This window comes from Capsella rubella, unplaced genomic scaffold (assembly GCF_000375325.1).
Source record: "Capsella rubella cultivar Monte Gargano unplaced genomic scaffold, Caprub1_0 scaffold_8, whole genome shotgun sequence".
NCBI lineage: Eukaryota > Viridiplantae > Streptophyta > Magnoliopsida > Brassicales > Brassicaceae > Capsella > Capsella rubella.
The window spans coordinates 633080-646265 of NW_006238916.1; the positions used below are offsets into that span (position 1 = coordinate 633080).

General features: G+C 37.5%; 3 protein-coding genes across 3 annotated transcripts; 2 read left to right on the plus strand and 1 right to left on the minus strand.

Moving 5' to 3' along the window:
* Positions 1 to 257: 257 nt before the first annotated feature.
* On the plus strand, positions 258 to 4309 carry LOC17876545 (DNA replication licensing factor MCM3). The gene is made up of 15 exons (XM_023781381.1): positions 258 to 416; positions 515 to 615; positions 851 to 1059; positions 1143 to 1273; positions 1364 to 1602; positions 1680 to 1916; positions 2019 to 2173; positions 2285 to 2493; positions 2578 to 2737; positions 2824 to 3017; positions 3103 to 3162; positions 3254 to 3343; positions 3471 to 3664; positions 3757 to 3976; positions 4068 to 4309. The coding sequence occupies exons 1-15, from the start codon at positions 354 to 356 to the stop codon at positions 4122 to 4124; spliced, it is 2319 nt and encodes a 772-aa protein (XP_023637149.1). The 5' UTR covers positions 258 to 353; the 3' UTR covers positions 4125 to 4309.
* Positions 4310 to 4571: 262 nt separating this feature from the next.
* Positions 4572 to 9175, plus strand: LOC17874843 (protein VARIATION IN COMPOUND TRIGGERED ROOT growth response). The gene is made up of 5 exons (XM_006281471.2): positions 4572 to 5035; positions 5135 to 6248; positions 6341 to 6643; positions 6782 to 7192; positions 7755 to 9175. The coding sequence occupies exons 1-5, from the start codon at positions 4572 to 4574 to the stop codon at positions 8943 to 8945; spliced, it is 3483 nt and encodes a 1160-aa protein (XP_006281533.1). The 3' UTR covers positions 8946 to 9175.
* LOC17876308 (la-related protein 6A) lies at positions 9058 to 11934 on the minus strand. Its single transcript, XM_006279563.2, has 11 exons — positions 11516 to 11934; positions 11302 to 11383; positions 10865 to 10959; positions 10682 to 10747; positions 10502 to 10581; positions 10322 to 10406; positions 10177 to 10224; positions 10025 to 10090; positions 9781 to 9936; positions 9532 to 9625; positions 9058 to 9434 (listed from the first exon to the last, which is right to left on the minus strand). Exons 1-11 carry the CDS (start codon positions 11834 to 11836, stop codon positions 9265 to 9267), a joined length of 1263 nt encoding a protein of 420 aa, XP_006279625.1. The 5' UTR covers positions 11837 to 11934; the 3' UTR covers positions 9058 to 9264.
* Positions 11935 to 13186: the final 1252 nt, after the last annotated feature.

The following is a 13186-nucleotide window of genomic DNA, read 5'->3' on the forward strand; positions in this document are numbered from 1 at the left end:
TTATATATTCCGGTTTACTGGTCTGAGAAAAGAAGACAGTAGCAAAAGTAAACCGAATCTAGTTGATGAATAGATTTGGTACACTTTGGTTTGGTGTTATCGCCTCGAGGAAATATCATAAGCGCGTCGAGGAAAGCCCAAATTTGAAAGACCAAAAGCCCAATAAATAGCGGCCCAAAGTAACACACTCTTCCCGCCAAAAAGGGAACAGGTCATCTCGCAGTATCCCGCCATAACAAGACTCTACCTTTATGACTCTCGAAATCGAAACTCACTAAATCAGGTTTTATTTTTTCTTAAGAAGAAGACGAAGGAGAAGAAGGTTTTACGAAGAACCCAGATTTTGTTAAGAAATGGATGTACCAGAGGAGACGAGGCTTCGCCACAAGCGAGATTTTATCCAGTTCCTCGAAAGCGTAAGTCGATTTCTCTATCACTTCCTGTTCTCTCACCAGACATATCTCGAGCTTTCTGTTCTTTTCTAGATGTAATTGGGAATTGATGAATTGTGTAGATGTACATCGAAGAAATCAAGGCGTTGATACATCAGAATCACCACCGTCTCATTGTTGATATCTCCGACATTCATAGTCACTTCCGCGAATCTTCCTCTAGGTTCTTCATCTTCCTGAATTTGCGTAGTTTTTAATCGGTTTTTTTTGTAGAAAGGTTATGAATTTTCGAATTAGTTTGTCAATTTATTGGATGTTTTAGGGTTTTGTGAATTTGGGGATTTTAAAGGTTTGTGCTTTTTTAGATATTATAGTCTTATGAAGAATGGATGATGAACTGGAGTTTTGTTTAAGCATCAGAGTCAGAATTTAAGTTTATTGGTTTTTGTTTGGGATAGGATACTGAGGAATCCAAATGAGTACATGCAGTCATTTTGTGAGGCAGCTACTGAAGCTACCCGAAGTATTGACCCTAAATTCTTGAAGGAAGGAGAGCAAGTCCTTGTTGGATTTGACGGTGTTTTCGTCTCTCGTGTTGTCACTCCTAGAGACCTTCTCTCTGAGTTTATCGGATCTTTAGTCTGTGTCGAGGGCATTGTCACCAAATGTAAGCATTTTATTCTTTTCTTCTGCCTACTTCATGCTGTTTTCGTGTTTATCTTCAAGTTTGACACATGTATATCTCTTCAGGCTCTCTTGTGAGGCCTAAGGTTGTTAAAAGCGTACACTTTTGTCCATCAACTGGTGAATTTACCAATCGAGATTATCGAGACATAACATCTCATGCGGGTTTACCCACTGGGTCTGTCTATCCCACAAGGGTAATTACATGTTTCTTTTCTTGTTTTTGTTAATCTACCTTCATGTCTGGAACATTTGCCTGTTACTGAATAAAGAGTTTGTGTTTTCAGGATGATAAGGGCAACTTATTGGTGACTGAATATGGGCTGTGCAAATATAAAGATCATCAGACCTTGTCAATTCAAGAAGTGCCTGAAAATGCTGCTCCAGGTCAGCTTCCACGAAGCGTGGATGTCATAGCTGAGGATGACCTTGTTGACTCATGCAAGCCAGGAGATCGAGTGGCTATTTTCGGCATTTACAAAGCTCTTCCAGGGAAAAGCAAGGGTAGTGTAAATGGAGTCTTTAGGTGGGTTTTCTCACACATCCCTAAGTTCAAAGTGTTATTTTCACCTTGATAACGTTGACCAAGCTCCTTTTGTGTAGAACTATCCTCATAGCCAATAATATCGCTCTGCTCAACAAAGAAGCAAATGCACCTGTATACGAACCGCGAGACCTACGGTACATTAAAAAGATTGCAGCCAGAGATGATGTATTTGATCTCCTGGCTCGTTCCTTAGCACCTTCTATTTACGGACACACTTGGATAAAGAAAGCAGTAGTTTTACTGATGCTTGGCGGTGTTGAAAAGAACCTCAAGAATGGAACCCACTTGAGAGGGTAAGTCTTTCTTGAAATCAGATTTCAGCTTCCATTCATTTAATACTTTTTGTCTAACTGATTTTTTTTTTCTTCACTTACATTTTTTGTTTGTGCTTTCAGAGACATCAACATGATGATGGTGGGTGATCCATCTGTTGCTAAATCTCAACTTCTGAGAGCGATAATGAATATTGCACCATTGGCTATATCAACAACAGGTCGTGGTTCTTCCGGTGTTGGGTTAACTGCTGCTGTGACTTCTGACCAAGAAACAGGTAAAAAGCACACAAATTCATTTTGACATTTTTTTTTCAAATGCTGAAATCAATATTTGTTAAAGGTCATAGTGCTATTTCTCATAGACATCAACTTCTCATTTTCATCAGGGGAGCGAAGACTAGAAGCTGGTGCAATGGTCCTCGCTGATAAAGGTATTGTGTGCATTGATGAGTTTGATAAGATGAACGATCAGGACCGAGTTGCTATACATGAAGTGATGGAGCAACAAACTGTAACCATTGCAAAAGCGGGTATCCATGCATCACTGAATGCTAGATGCAGTGTGGTTGCTGCTGCAAATCCCATATATGGAACTGTAAGTTCACACAGAACTTGTCCTAATCTGCTGACCCTACTGACTAGTATCCCTTGTTCTAATATCCTACTCTTGCTCCTGCAGTATGACAGATCACTGACACCAACAAAGAACATTGGGCTTCCAGACTCGCTGCTTTCTCGTTTTGATCTACTGTTTATTGTGTTGGATCAAATGGATGCTGGTGTCGACCGCCTGATATCAGAACATGTCTTGCGCATGCATCGTTACAAAACTGATAGAGGTAGCCTACAAAATATGCTTCTATGGTTTACTAAACATTTCACAACCCACGTATTGATACATATTATGACTTTTGAGTGATCATAGGTGAGGCAGGGCCAGATGGGAGCTTGCCAAACACGAGCGAGGAGGATGGTGAGAAAGAAATATTTGTTAAATTTAACCAAACTCTACATGGGAAGAAGAAAAAAGGCCAATTTGAGAAAACCCTAAACATTAAATTCTTGAAGAAGTACATTCATTATGCCAAGCACCGTATTACGCCAAAGCTCACTGATGAAGTGAGACACTGAACTCAAATATATAAATTTTATGTATCTGATTATCTTTTCCACTAAAACCGCTCTTTTGTTATTGAATTTGCAGGCATCGGAACGTATTGCAGAAGCTTATGCAGATCTCAGAAATGCAGGTTCCGATACTAAGGTAATTCATTTCACAACATAAACTTGGACCCTGAGTGTTCTGTTTTTGTCTTGAGAACTTGTATTTGACACAACCATCGACATTTCTGCAGACTGGAGGTACACTTCCGATAACTGCCAGAACTCTAGAGACAATAATCCGTCTTGCTACGGCTCATGCCAAAATGAAGTTGCGCAGAGAGGTATCAAACTAACTCAAATCTTTTTTTTATCCCTCCCTGGTCGTGAATATGTTCTCCTCAAATTCACTCTAAAGTAATAACTTTATTTTGAAAGGTTACTAAAACCGAAATAACTTTATTTTGAAAGGTAACTAAACCCGATGCAGAGGCTGCCTTGAAGCTTATGAACTTTGCTATATACCATCAAGAATTAACAGAGATGGATGAACGTGAGCAAGAAGAACGTCAAAGAGAACAAGAAAGAACACCAAGTGGCCGTAGAGGCAATCAACGCAGTAATATTGAAGATGCAGCAGAGAATGATGCTGCGAATGTCGACAGGTAACTAATTTGATCTCCTCCTTGGAAACTCGTATCACAGCTTTCTCATCTTCTAATACTTTCTTCTTTTTTCTTTTTGCTGGTCCATTTAGAGAAACTGCAGATCCAATGGAAGTGGACGAACCTTCAGTAGAGCAATTCAGTGGCACAGTCTCTGCAGCAAGGATTGAGGTGTTTGAACGAGTGTTTGGGCAGCACATGAGGACACACAGGCTCGACGACATTTCTATTGCAGATATAGAGACTGTTGTCAACAACAATGGAGTTGGCGCTTCTCGTTACTCTGCAGATGAGATTATGGCTCTCCTAGAGGTAAATCAATCAGTAAAAAAAAGCTTTCTCATTCTTTTGCTTAGTATACAATTTCTTCATAACTCAGTATTCTATTGTTGATTTTATGCAGAAACTGCAAGATGATAACAAAGTGATGATCAGCGATGGCAAAGTTCATATCATTTGATCATAAAGAAATCTTTATTGATTGCATCATCATCATCATCATCATTATAATATTAGAACTTGAAACAGTGTAGTAGTAAAAGAGAACTCTTGGAAACCAAAACATCAGTTCGCAAAAACTTTATTCCTACGGTTTTAGCAAGGCACAATGCAAGAATGGCATACTTCAAGTCTTCAACCATCTAATGTTATTCTCTATCCTTAAATTTCTTGATTATAGTGAAAATGTTTCTTTTAACATACTTCAATAGTGAAACTGACTAAAGCGAAGACTTGGAATGAAAGCAACCCAATATGTTTTCTTCAATAAATAATACATATACGTAAAAAAAACATTTATAATTGTGCGGCTGCGATTAAGTCAAATTAACTGTTCACTACTCTATGTTAAGTACCTTACTACTTCTCTCATCTCCTTCTTACAATCTCAATCTCCAAAGTCTTATCTATGGCTTCTTCTTCATCTACTTCTCGCAGTAACTGGCTTTATGATGCTTTCTTGAGCTTCAGAGGGGAAGACGTACGCGTTACTTTCCGTAGCCACTTTCTCAAGGAGCTCAACCGTAAGCTGATCACTTGTTTCAGAGACGATGAGATCGAGAGAAGCCACTCTCTCTGGCCTGATCTTTTACAAGCCATCAAGAACTCGAGGATCGCGGTGGTCATTTTCTCTGAAAAATATGCTTCTTCAAGTTGGTGTCTTAACGAGTTGCTTGAGATCGTGAACTGCAATGATAAGATAATCATACCAGTTTTCTACCGTTTGGATCCTTCCCAAGTGAGGTACCAAATTGGTAAATTTGGAGATTTCTTTGAGAAGACTTGCAAGAGACATACAGAGGAAGTGAAAAGTCAATGGAAGAAAGCATTGACTAATGTAGCTAACATGCTTGGATTTGATTCTGCAAGATGGTATGACTTTTTTTATTTATATTATTTTCATTAGATGATACATCTTGAAATACATATTGGTATTTCATATTTGTTAAATCATCTTTTTCATCTTATTAGGGATGACGAAGCAAAAATGATTGAAGAAATAGCAAATGATGTTTTGCGTAAACTGCTACTAACTTCATCAAAGGATTTTGAGGACTTTGAGGGCATCGAGGAACATATTGCTAATATGAGTGAATTGTTGAAACTGGAAACTAAGGAAGTGAAGATGGTTGGTATATGGGGTTCCTCGGGGATTGGTAAGACTACTATCGCAAGAGCTCTGTTTAACCAACTTTCTCGGAATTTCCAAGTTAGCAAATTCATAGACAGATCTTTTGTGTATAAGAGTAAAAAAATGTATAGTAGAGCCAATCCGGACGACCACAACATGAAGTTACATTTACAAGAGAGTTTCCTCTCAGAAGTTCTGAGGATGAAGGACATAAAGATAGATCATCTAGGTGTATTAGGAGAGAGGCTTCAACACCAGAAAGTTCTTATGATCATTGATGATGTGGATGACCAAGTGATCTTAGATTCTTTGGCTGGTCAAACTCAATGGTTTGGAACTGGGAGCAGAATCATTGTTGTTACAAATAATAAGCATTTCTTAACGGCTCTTGATCATATATATGAAGTTAATCTCCCAACTGAAGAGCGAGCTCTCGCGATGTTATGTCAATCTGCTTTCAGGAAAAAATCTCCACCTCAAGGTTTTGAGAAGCTTGTAGTTCAAGTTGCAAGACATGCGGGTAGTCTTCCTTTGGGTCTTAATGTTTTGGGTTCGTATTTGAGAGGGAGGGATACGGATTACTGGATGGGCATGCTGCTAAGGCTTGAGAAGAGTTTAGATGATAAACTTGAGAAAATACTAAGAATCAGCTATGATGGGTTAGGTAGTGAAGATGATCAACCGATATTTCGTCATATCGCATGTCTTTTCAATCATATGGAAGTCACAACTATCAAGTCTTTGCTCGTAGATAAGTTCATGGATGTTGATGTTGCACTGCAAAACCTGGTTGATAAGTCCATCATTCATATCAGATGGGGTCATGTGGAGATGCACCGTTTGCTACAAGAAATGGGCAGAAAAATTGTTCGCACGCAGTCCATTGACGAGCCTGAAAAACGAGAATTCTTGGTGGATACAAATGAGATTTGTGATATACTCAGTGAAGGCATTGTAAGTTCTTTTTTTTTTCTTTGTTCTTTTTAATTATGGTCTCATAACTCAGTATGGTTTTGTCATGTCTCATTAATATTATATTTTTTCAGGATACTCAAAAGGTTTTAGGTATATCTTTGGATACAAGTAAGATTGATGAGTTGCTTATACATGAGAGAGCGTTCAAAGGGATGCCTAATCTCCGTTTCTTAAAATTTGATCCGAAAAACTTTCTAAAAGAAGGCATATTGCACTTGCCTGAAAGTTTTGACTATTTGCCCCCTAGGCTCAAACTATTGTCCTGGTCCAATTTCCCAATGAGTTGTATGCCTTCTAATTTTCATCCTAAACACCTCGTCAAGCTCAAAATGCCGAATAGCAAGCTATATAAGTTGTGGGAAGGCGCCGCACTCGTAAGTTATTCGATTACCTTCTTATGTTATTATTCGATGAGTTGCGGTTCAAAATGCTTATTCTATGTTTTGGATATAACAATAACGCGAATGTGTAATATCTACTAAGCTATGTGTTTAATTGTTGTTTGCATACAGCCACTTACATGTCTAAAGGAAATAGATATGGAGGGATCAGTCAACTTAGAAGAAATTCCAAATCTTTCCAAGGCTACTAATCTCGAGATACTTAATCTTGGGAATTGCAAGAGTTTGGTGGAGCTTCCTTCCTCTATACGAAATCTCGATAAACTGTTGAGATTGAATATGGAGTTTTGCAAAAGTTTGAAAACTCTTCCAACTGGCTTCAACCTCAAATCTCTCGACCTCCTCAGCTTCAATTACTGCTCGAAGTTGAGGACTTTTCCCGAAATCTCAACCAACATCTCAAATCTTAGTCTGGCGGGAACAAACATTGAAGTAATCCCTTCTAATGTACATCTCGAGAATCTTGATTGTTTTTGCATATCAAAAGAAGAGAAGGATGGGAAACAATGGGATGGAGTCAAGGTATGTATAGTTCTAGACTTTACGTTTTCTTTAACCTCTTAACTTAAAAGTCACTTTTTATGAAAATGTCATGTGTTATATATAGTACTAGATTTGGATATAGTAAATGATATAATATTCATAGATTAAAAAAATTGGGGTTACTATTTAAAAGTTCGAAAATTAATATGATTGAATAGTAAGGCATTTAAAATTAATTATAAGGCATATAAAAATTAATCATAGCTAGCATATAAAATTAATTATAGCTAGCATGATATAAGAAAATTTAGTAACTCTTTTACGTAAATATATAAGAATATACTAAAAAAAATTTTCTTAGTGAAAATTGATTTAGCTTTAGGAGCAAGATTTGCACTAGAGAGCATATTAGGTGAATGGGATAGTTCCAAATTACTTCAAAACTATTGCAAGATGAGATTACTTAAAAAGATATCTCTTTTTCTCTCCTTGAAACTTCATAATACCGTATTATTAATACGTACTAGTTATGTGAAAGTAAAAAAGTAATAATGTTGGTGATTTTGTATAACATCTTTAAAAATTGTTTTATTTGGTTTAGCCGCTGACGCCCTTCCTAGCAATGCTGTCTCCAACTTTGACGACCTTGGATCTAAGGAATATCCCAAGTTTGGTAGAGCTTCCTTCCTCATTTCAGAATCTCAATCAACTGGAGCTGCTGCACATTAAAAACTGCATAAACCTTGAGACTCTGCCTACTGGAATCAACCTCGAATCACTCGAGTACCTTTCTTTCAATGGATGCTCTAAGTTAAGGAGCTTTCCTGATATCTCAACCAACATCACTGGTCTCGAACTAGAGAGAACAGGGATTGAAGAGGTTCCTTGGTGGATTGAGAAATTCTCTAACCTTATTGAGCTAACAATGGGAGGTTGCACCATGCTAAAACGTGTATCCCTAAACATTTCTAAGCTCAAACATCTTAACAAAGCTGACTTCAAAAATTGTGAGGCCTTGACCACAGTTGATTTAAGTGGAGTGGTGGAGATGGAAGCAGACAATGTTGGCACAGTGTCCTCTTCTCTTCCTAGAGTAGATTTCAGAGACTGCTTCAAGTTGGTTCCAGAAACTGTCCTTTACCAACAATCAGTTATTTTCAACTACATGTTATTCCCATGGGAAGATAAAGAAGTGCCGTCATATTTCACTTACCGTATTAGTGGAAGGTCCTCTCTGACCATTCCTCTGCTTGACGTCTCTCTCTCCCAACCATTCTTCAGATTTAGGGTTGGCGTGGTGGTAACTAATGTTATACATGGAAAAAAGATTGAGGTGAAGTGTGAGTTCAAAGACAGATCAGGGGAGAGCTTTCGCGTTGGCTCTGATTTCCATATCTATACACTTTTCACAAAGAGTCAGAAGGGTAGTCAACTGTTAATTGTATTGGACTGTCGTATCCCTCTAATCGAAGGTAATGCTCCTCTAGGCGCTCAACGGAACTATGATCACGTCGATATGAGCATTCGTATAGGTAGTGGAGGTTGGAGATCTACGTTTGAGTTAAAAGAATGGGGTATACGACTCTTAGAAGACTGTTCAGCACCGGAGAAGCCACTTGGTAATCCAAAGAGTACTACTCTTCCACATGTTTCTGAAGCGGAAGAAGGTAATATGCGGTATACACCTCTTCAAGGACTTGTTAATGAGAGTGAACACATGGAAGAGTCTGGAGATAACAACAATGTAGAGACAGAGAGAAGCGCGAAGCGAATGCGGGTAAGCAGTAATTGAACATAAGTAGTACTCATCTCTTTTTTAGTATTACTGACAACTGGATTACTCTTTTCTACATGTTTGAGTAACAAGATTTAGCAAATTAAAGGAAACAAAAAAATAATGCAAGTTTATCAAATGGATCATTTTTTTTCATTCACCAAAACTTACAACACAACTAACTACCAAAGTGAAGATTTGGAGGACTTAAATATGCCAAACGTAAAACCAAATCCAACAAAACAACATCTTAATTCTAATAACTACATACATGTTTCACATTTTTTTAATGTGTAACAAAACCCACACAATCATATAAGCACAGATGAGAAACCGATCAAACTTCATGACTGGTTTGAGCAGATGTGGGAGGAGGAATCGCTTTCCCACGACCCATCGTGAACCCCCTTGTCCCATCAGGCATTCTCGGGCCAGGTGGACGCTTTGAGACCTCAATGGGATGATGATTATAATGGGAAGATGACGCTGGTGGGGTTGTTCCATATCCTGTGGCAAATAATACAAAAGAAGTTGGTTTTATAATTGAATTTTGCTCTCCTTTTATAGGAAGTAGAAAGAAATGGACTTTCTCTTAGAATAATACCAAAACCGTTGCCGCCTTGATGATTCTGTCGCCTTCCTTGTCCTCCACCTCTTCCTTTGTTTCCATTTTTATCCTTGTGATGATTGCCGCATTCCTGAAAATGGTTAAAAGGACGATACATAATTATAGTCAGCTGTCTTAGGTCCTGATTTAATGGCACATCCCCTCATAGTGTTAATACCAAATCTTGCTTTGCAATAAGTTGTCAAAGGTGAGATCAAATGATAATAGTATTAAGGTGGAACTTACATCATCAGCAGGATTATCAGAATGATGGTGACGATGATACTGATGTTCACGTGTCTTTTTGTTCTTCTCTTCTCCAATTTGATCATGGACTCGGCCAGTAGTATCTTTTTCTTTATCGACTTCCCTCCTAGCTGGTTTTCTCTGTGCAAACTTTCCCTATGATGAATAATTACTCAATTAATAAAAGTTATAATCTGTTTCCATATGTATTTAAGTTTTATAGATTCTTCAAGAGATTACTTACTGCTTGTTCAAGAAGCTTAACTCGCAAGCCATTTCTCCAGTCTTGCTCATTATTCAATGTAGCTGCCTGCACCCAATAGTTAAAGTTGCTAACCACACCCATTCCTTAGAAAAGAGAAAATATAATGGGGCAAAGTTTTTTTTAACACTCACCGCATTTTCAGCTGCCTCTACCGTTTCATATTCCACAAAGGCATGTAACTATAGCAAAAAGAAGAAGAAGCAAATTACTTATGTGAAAAAGAAAAAAATAGTTCTTGTGATTACAAATAATTAAGTTCTCCACAAAGTTTCTTACCCTGGTTCTGATAAATTTTTCCTTCTTACAACCCTTCTCTGATTCTTCAGCAGCATTCGGATCACATATGGATATACTTTTTATGCTGTAATAGCAGAGAAATGTTGATTAGTATGAAGGATAGATATAATTGGAGAAAAGGGGTGATTAGATAAAAAGATAGATAAAGACATGGCATACCTTCCAGCTTTACCGAATATTTCCCGAATATTCTCATCTGAATGATCCTCAGGCAAATTTTCTACCAAAACAGTGAAAATCTATGGAACACAAATCAGAACGAATAAGCCACTAACGAAGCAAAAATGCAACACGGTAGTCAGACTGAAAAATAAGAGTCACGTTTGAGGCAATCGGTACCTTGGGATCCCTGATCTCAGGAAGAGGACTCAGCCGCTTCACCTTCTTCCCATCAGAGCTAACAACCTGCAGGTTGACCAAACAGATATTCAACCTCTGTATTTGATTTTACTTTTCTAATGGTATATAAGTACTCCAATAACTTCCATTCATACCACTTGTAAGGTGTAACTAAAGACTTACAAGAAATGATGACTCCTTTAAGGCTGATGCTATCACACCATGGTCTCGAGTAAGTTTCTTCATTTTATGAAACGTAGCAATGGTAGAAATAGGAACTGCACAATGAAAAGAAAGCCATTGAAATTGTTCTTAACAGTTCAATAACTATATAATCATGAAGCTAACCTCAGCAAAAATTACTTTAGCCAACTAAAATACTACTTAGCATGGTTCTGCAAAATTAAGTTTAGTACAGAAAAGCACCCACTTTCGTGTATCAGTTGCAATTACTATATTCAGTACGCAATGATCACAAAGTTTCATACTATCAATGACACAAGTTTTCAAATATCAGAAAGTTCATAACTATAATAGCAATTCCTCAATGTTGGCCTCAGAAACTAGCACAAAATCAAGGGTCTAACGCCTATTTCCAAGTGAAATAGAAATATACTCACCAAAGCCTTTTTTGTTTCTCTTCATAGCATTCAGAAGAAACTTGTCAGTAGGCAAATTCTCGTCACTAAAGTAGTACTCAACCTGCAACAAATCGAACAACGCTAAGTTCAGCAATTAACCTCACAAACGAACATAGCAATAAACCCAAACCTTAATCATGCTCTTAAGGTTTTCAAAATTTTTCAATCAATGCTGCTAAACAAAATCACTTGCCTGTCTAATGATCTTCTGCTTCAACTCATCAATTGGAACAACAACAGCAACGTCGGTCTCAACCGGGTTGTCGCCGTGATCCTGATCGCGATCCTCGGCGTCGAAATCATCATCCGACGGAGATAAAGAAGGTATCTCCGATGCAGCAACATCATCGGAAGATCCAGTAACTGGTAACGAATCAACTTCACGTGTCGGCGATTGCGACGATTGCGGTTGAGAAACAACCGGAGTGGGGTCTTCTGGTGCCTGGAGTGGAACGGCGGCGGAGATGGAAGGGGATTCCATGTTTCCGTCGGAGCGAAGAGGAAGAGAAGACATAAGACTCGCCGGAGAAGAGAGAAGAAACCTGACGCTCTTCTTCTTCTCTATTGCGTCTTTTTTGGAGTCTGGTCTCTTCCTCTTACCTCTCAGCCGACGCGTCGTCTCGCTTCTCCAATTTTATAATGTTCCCAAAGACTTTTTCCTTGAACGGTCAAAGGGTTAATTTCGTCATTTAATCTGAAACGCCATCGTATTAAGTTTCCACCTGGTTCGAGTCCGAGGTAGCTTGATGGGCTTTGACATAGTAACCTCTTTAAGAGGCTTTTTATTAGCCCTTTAAAAGGAATTCATAGCAAAACATGGAGGAAATAATACATAGATCGAATAAAAGAAGAAATTAAATTAGCCCTACTTGATCGAATGATCGTAGTTGTATAATGGCAGTTGATGGGCTTTATCTAGCCCATTTAAGAGGATTTACTTTAGCCCAATGGTGTTCATATACTTGTATTTATTGAAAAAATGAAAACATAGAACAAAAAAGGGTAAAACTGAAGGTTATATATACCAAGTTATGAAAATGTGTAATTTATAAACTATAAGAAGCACAAAACTGCATATATATATATATATATATCAATAGCATGTAATATGCAAATGCGAGTTTGAACATGAACACATCGACGATATTACGACATACATATTATGGTTGAAGTTAGCCAAGTATATGTGGTAACTCAATATATTGTAGTCGTTAATGATTAACAATTGATGAATTAACCATTGTAGTTTTGGTCTAGATGTTTTTTTTTCATTGTATACTAAATAATATGTAGGAATTATAGTATATGATTGTAAATCCTTAACATTTTTCTGTAAGTTTTGGTTAAAAACTTGTTCAATGGAGAAATGAACATATTTGTAAGTGATGTGACTAAAACGTTCAGTGCATAGTTTGGATTTGAATCTTATAGACGAAGATTAGGACATGAAAGAGAGCAACTAATCTTAAGAACACTTATATTGGAATGATGACTCGGAGATTTAAAATTTATAGTCTCTCTTATCAACCACTTAAAAGGAATTTTGATCTATACACTAACATATCATCAAATTTTGTTTACCTTATGACCTCTATGCTTGTTGACACTGACTAATCAGCAGTGATTTGTTTATAAGTATAACACCATAAATTTTTGATTTCCCATATAAGAGAAGAATCACGTAAGAATCACCTTTGCATTCGACTAGGCAATATGGTCGAAATGATTGTAAAGAAAGGTCTTTTTAGAGTGTTAACTATAAGTCTATACTTACACCAAGGTTTTAAAAAGTTCACACATTGTTAACTAAATGAACAACTATTCTTATGGTCATGCCACATTATATAGAATTCGATATACAATA

Excerpts from the sequence above, each read along its gene's own strand:
- LOC17874843 (XM_006281471.2), top strand. The coding sequence starts at position 4,572 with ATGGCTTCTTCTTCATCTACTTCTCGCAGTAACTGGCTTTATGATGCT. Across the intron at positions 6,644-6,781 it reads TGTGGGAAGGCGCCGCACTC|CCACTTACATGTCTAAAGGA; the intron begins GTAAGTTATTCG and ends GTTTGCATACAG. Across the intron at positions 7,193-7,754 it reads AACAATGGGATGGAGTCAAG|CCGCTGACGCCCTTCCTAGC; the intron begins GTATGTATAGTT and ends TATTTGGTTTAG.
- LOC17876308 (XM_006279563.2), bottom strand. The coding sequence starts at position 11,836 with ATGTCTTCTCTTCCTCTTCGCTCCGACGGAAACATGGAATCCCCTTCC. Across the intron at positions 10,748-10,864 it reads TAAAGGAGTCATCATTTCTT|GTTGTTAGCTCTGATGGGAA; the intron begins GTAAGTCTTTAG and ends GTCAACCTGCAG. Across the intron at positions 10,407-10,501 it reads ATATTCGGTAAAGCTGGAAG|CATAAAAAGTATATCCATAT; the intron begins GTATGCCATGTC and ends CTGCTATTACAG.
- LOC17876545 (XM_023781381.1), top strand. The coding sequence starts at position 354 with ATGGATGTACCAGAGGAGACGAGGCTTCGCCACAAGCGAGATTTTATC. Across the intron at positions 1,917-2,018 it reads AATGGAACCCACTTGAGAGG|AGACATCAACATGATGATGG; the intron begins GTAAGTCTTTCT and ends TTGTGCTTTCAG. Across the intron at positions 3,344-3,470 it reads AAATGAAGTTGCGCAGAGAG|GTAACTAAACCCGATGCAGA; the intron begins GTATCAAACTAA and ends TTATTTTGAAAG.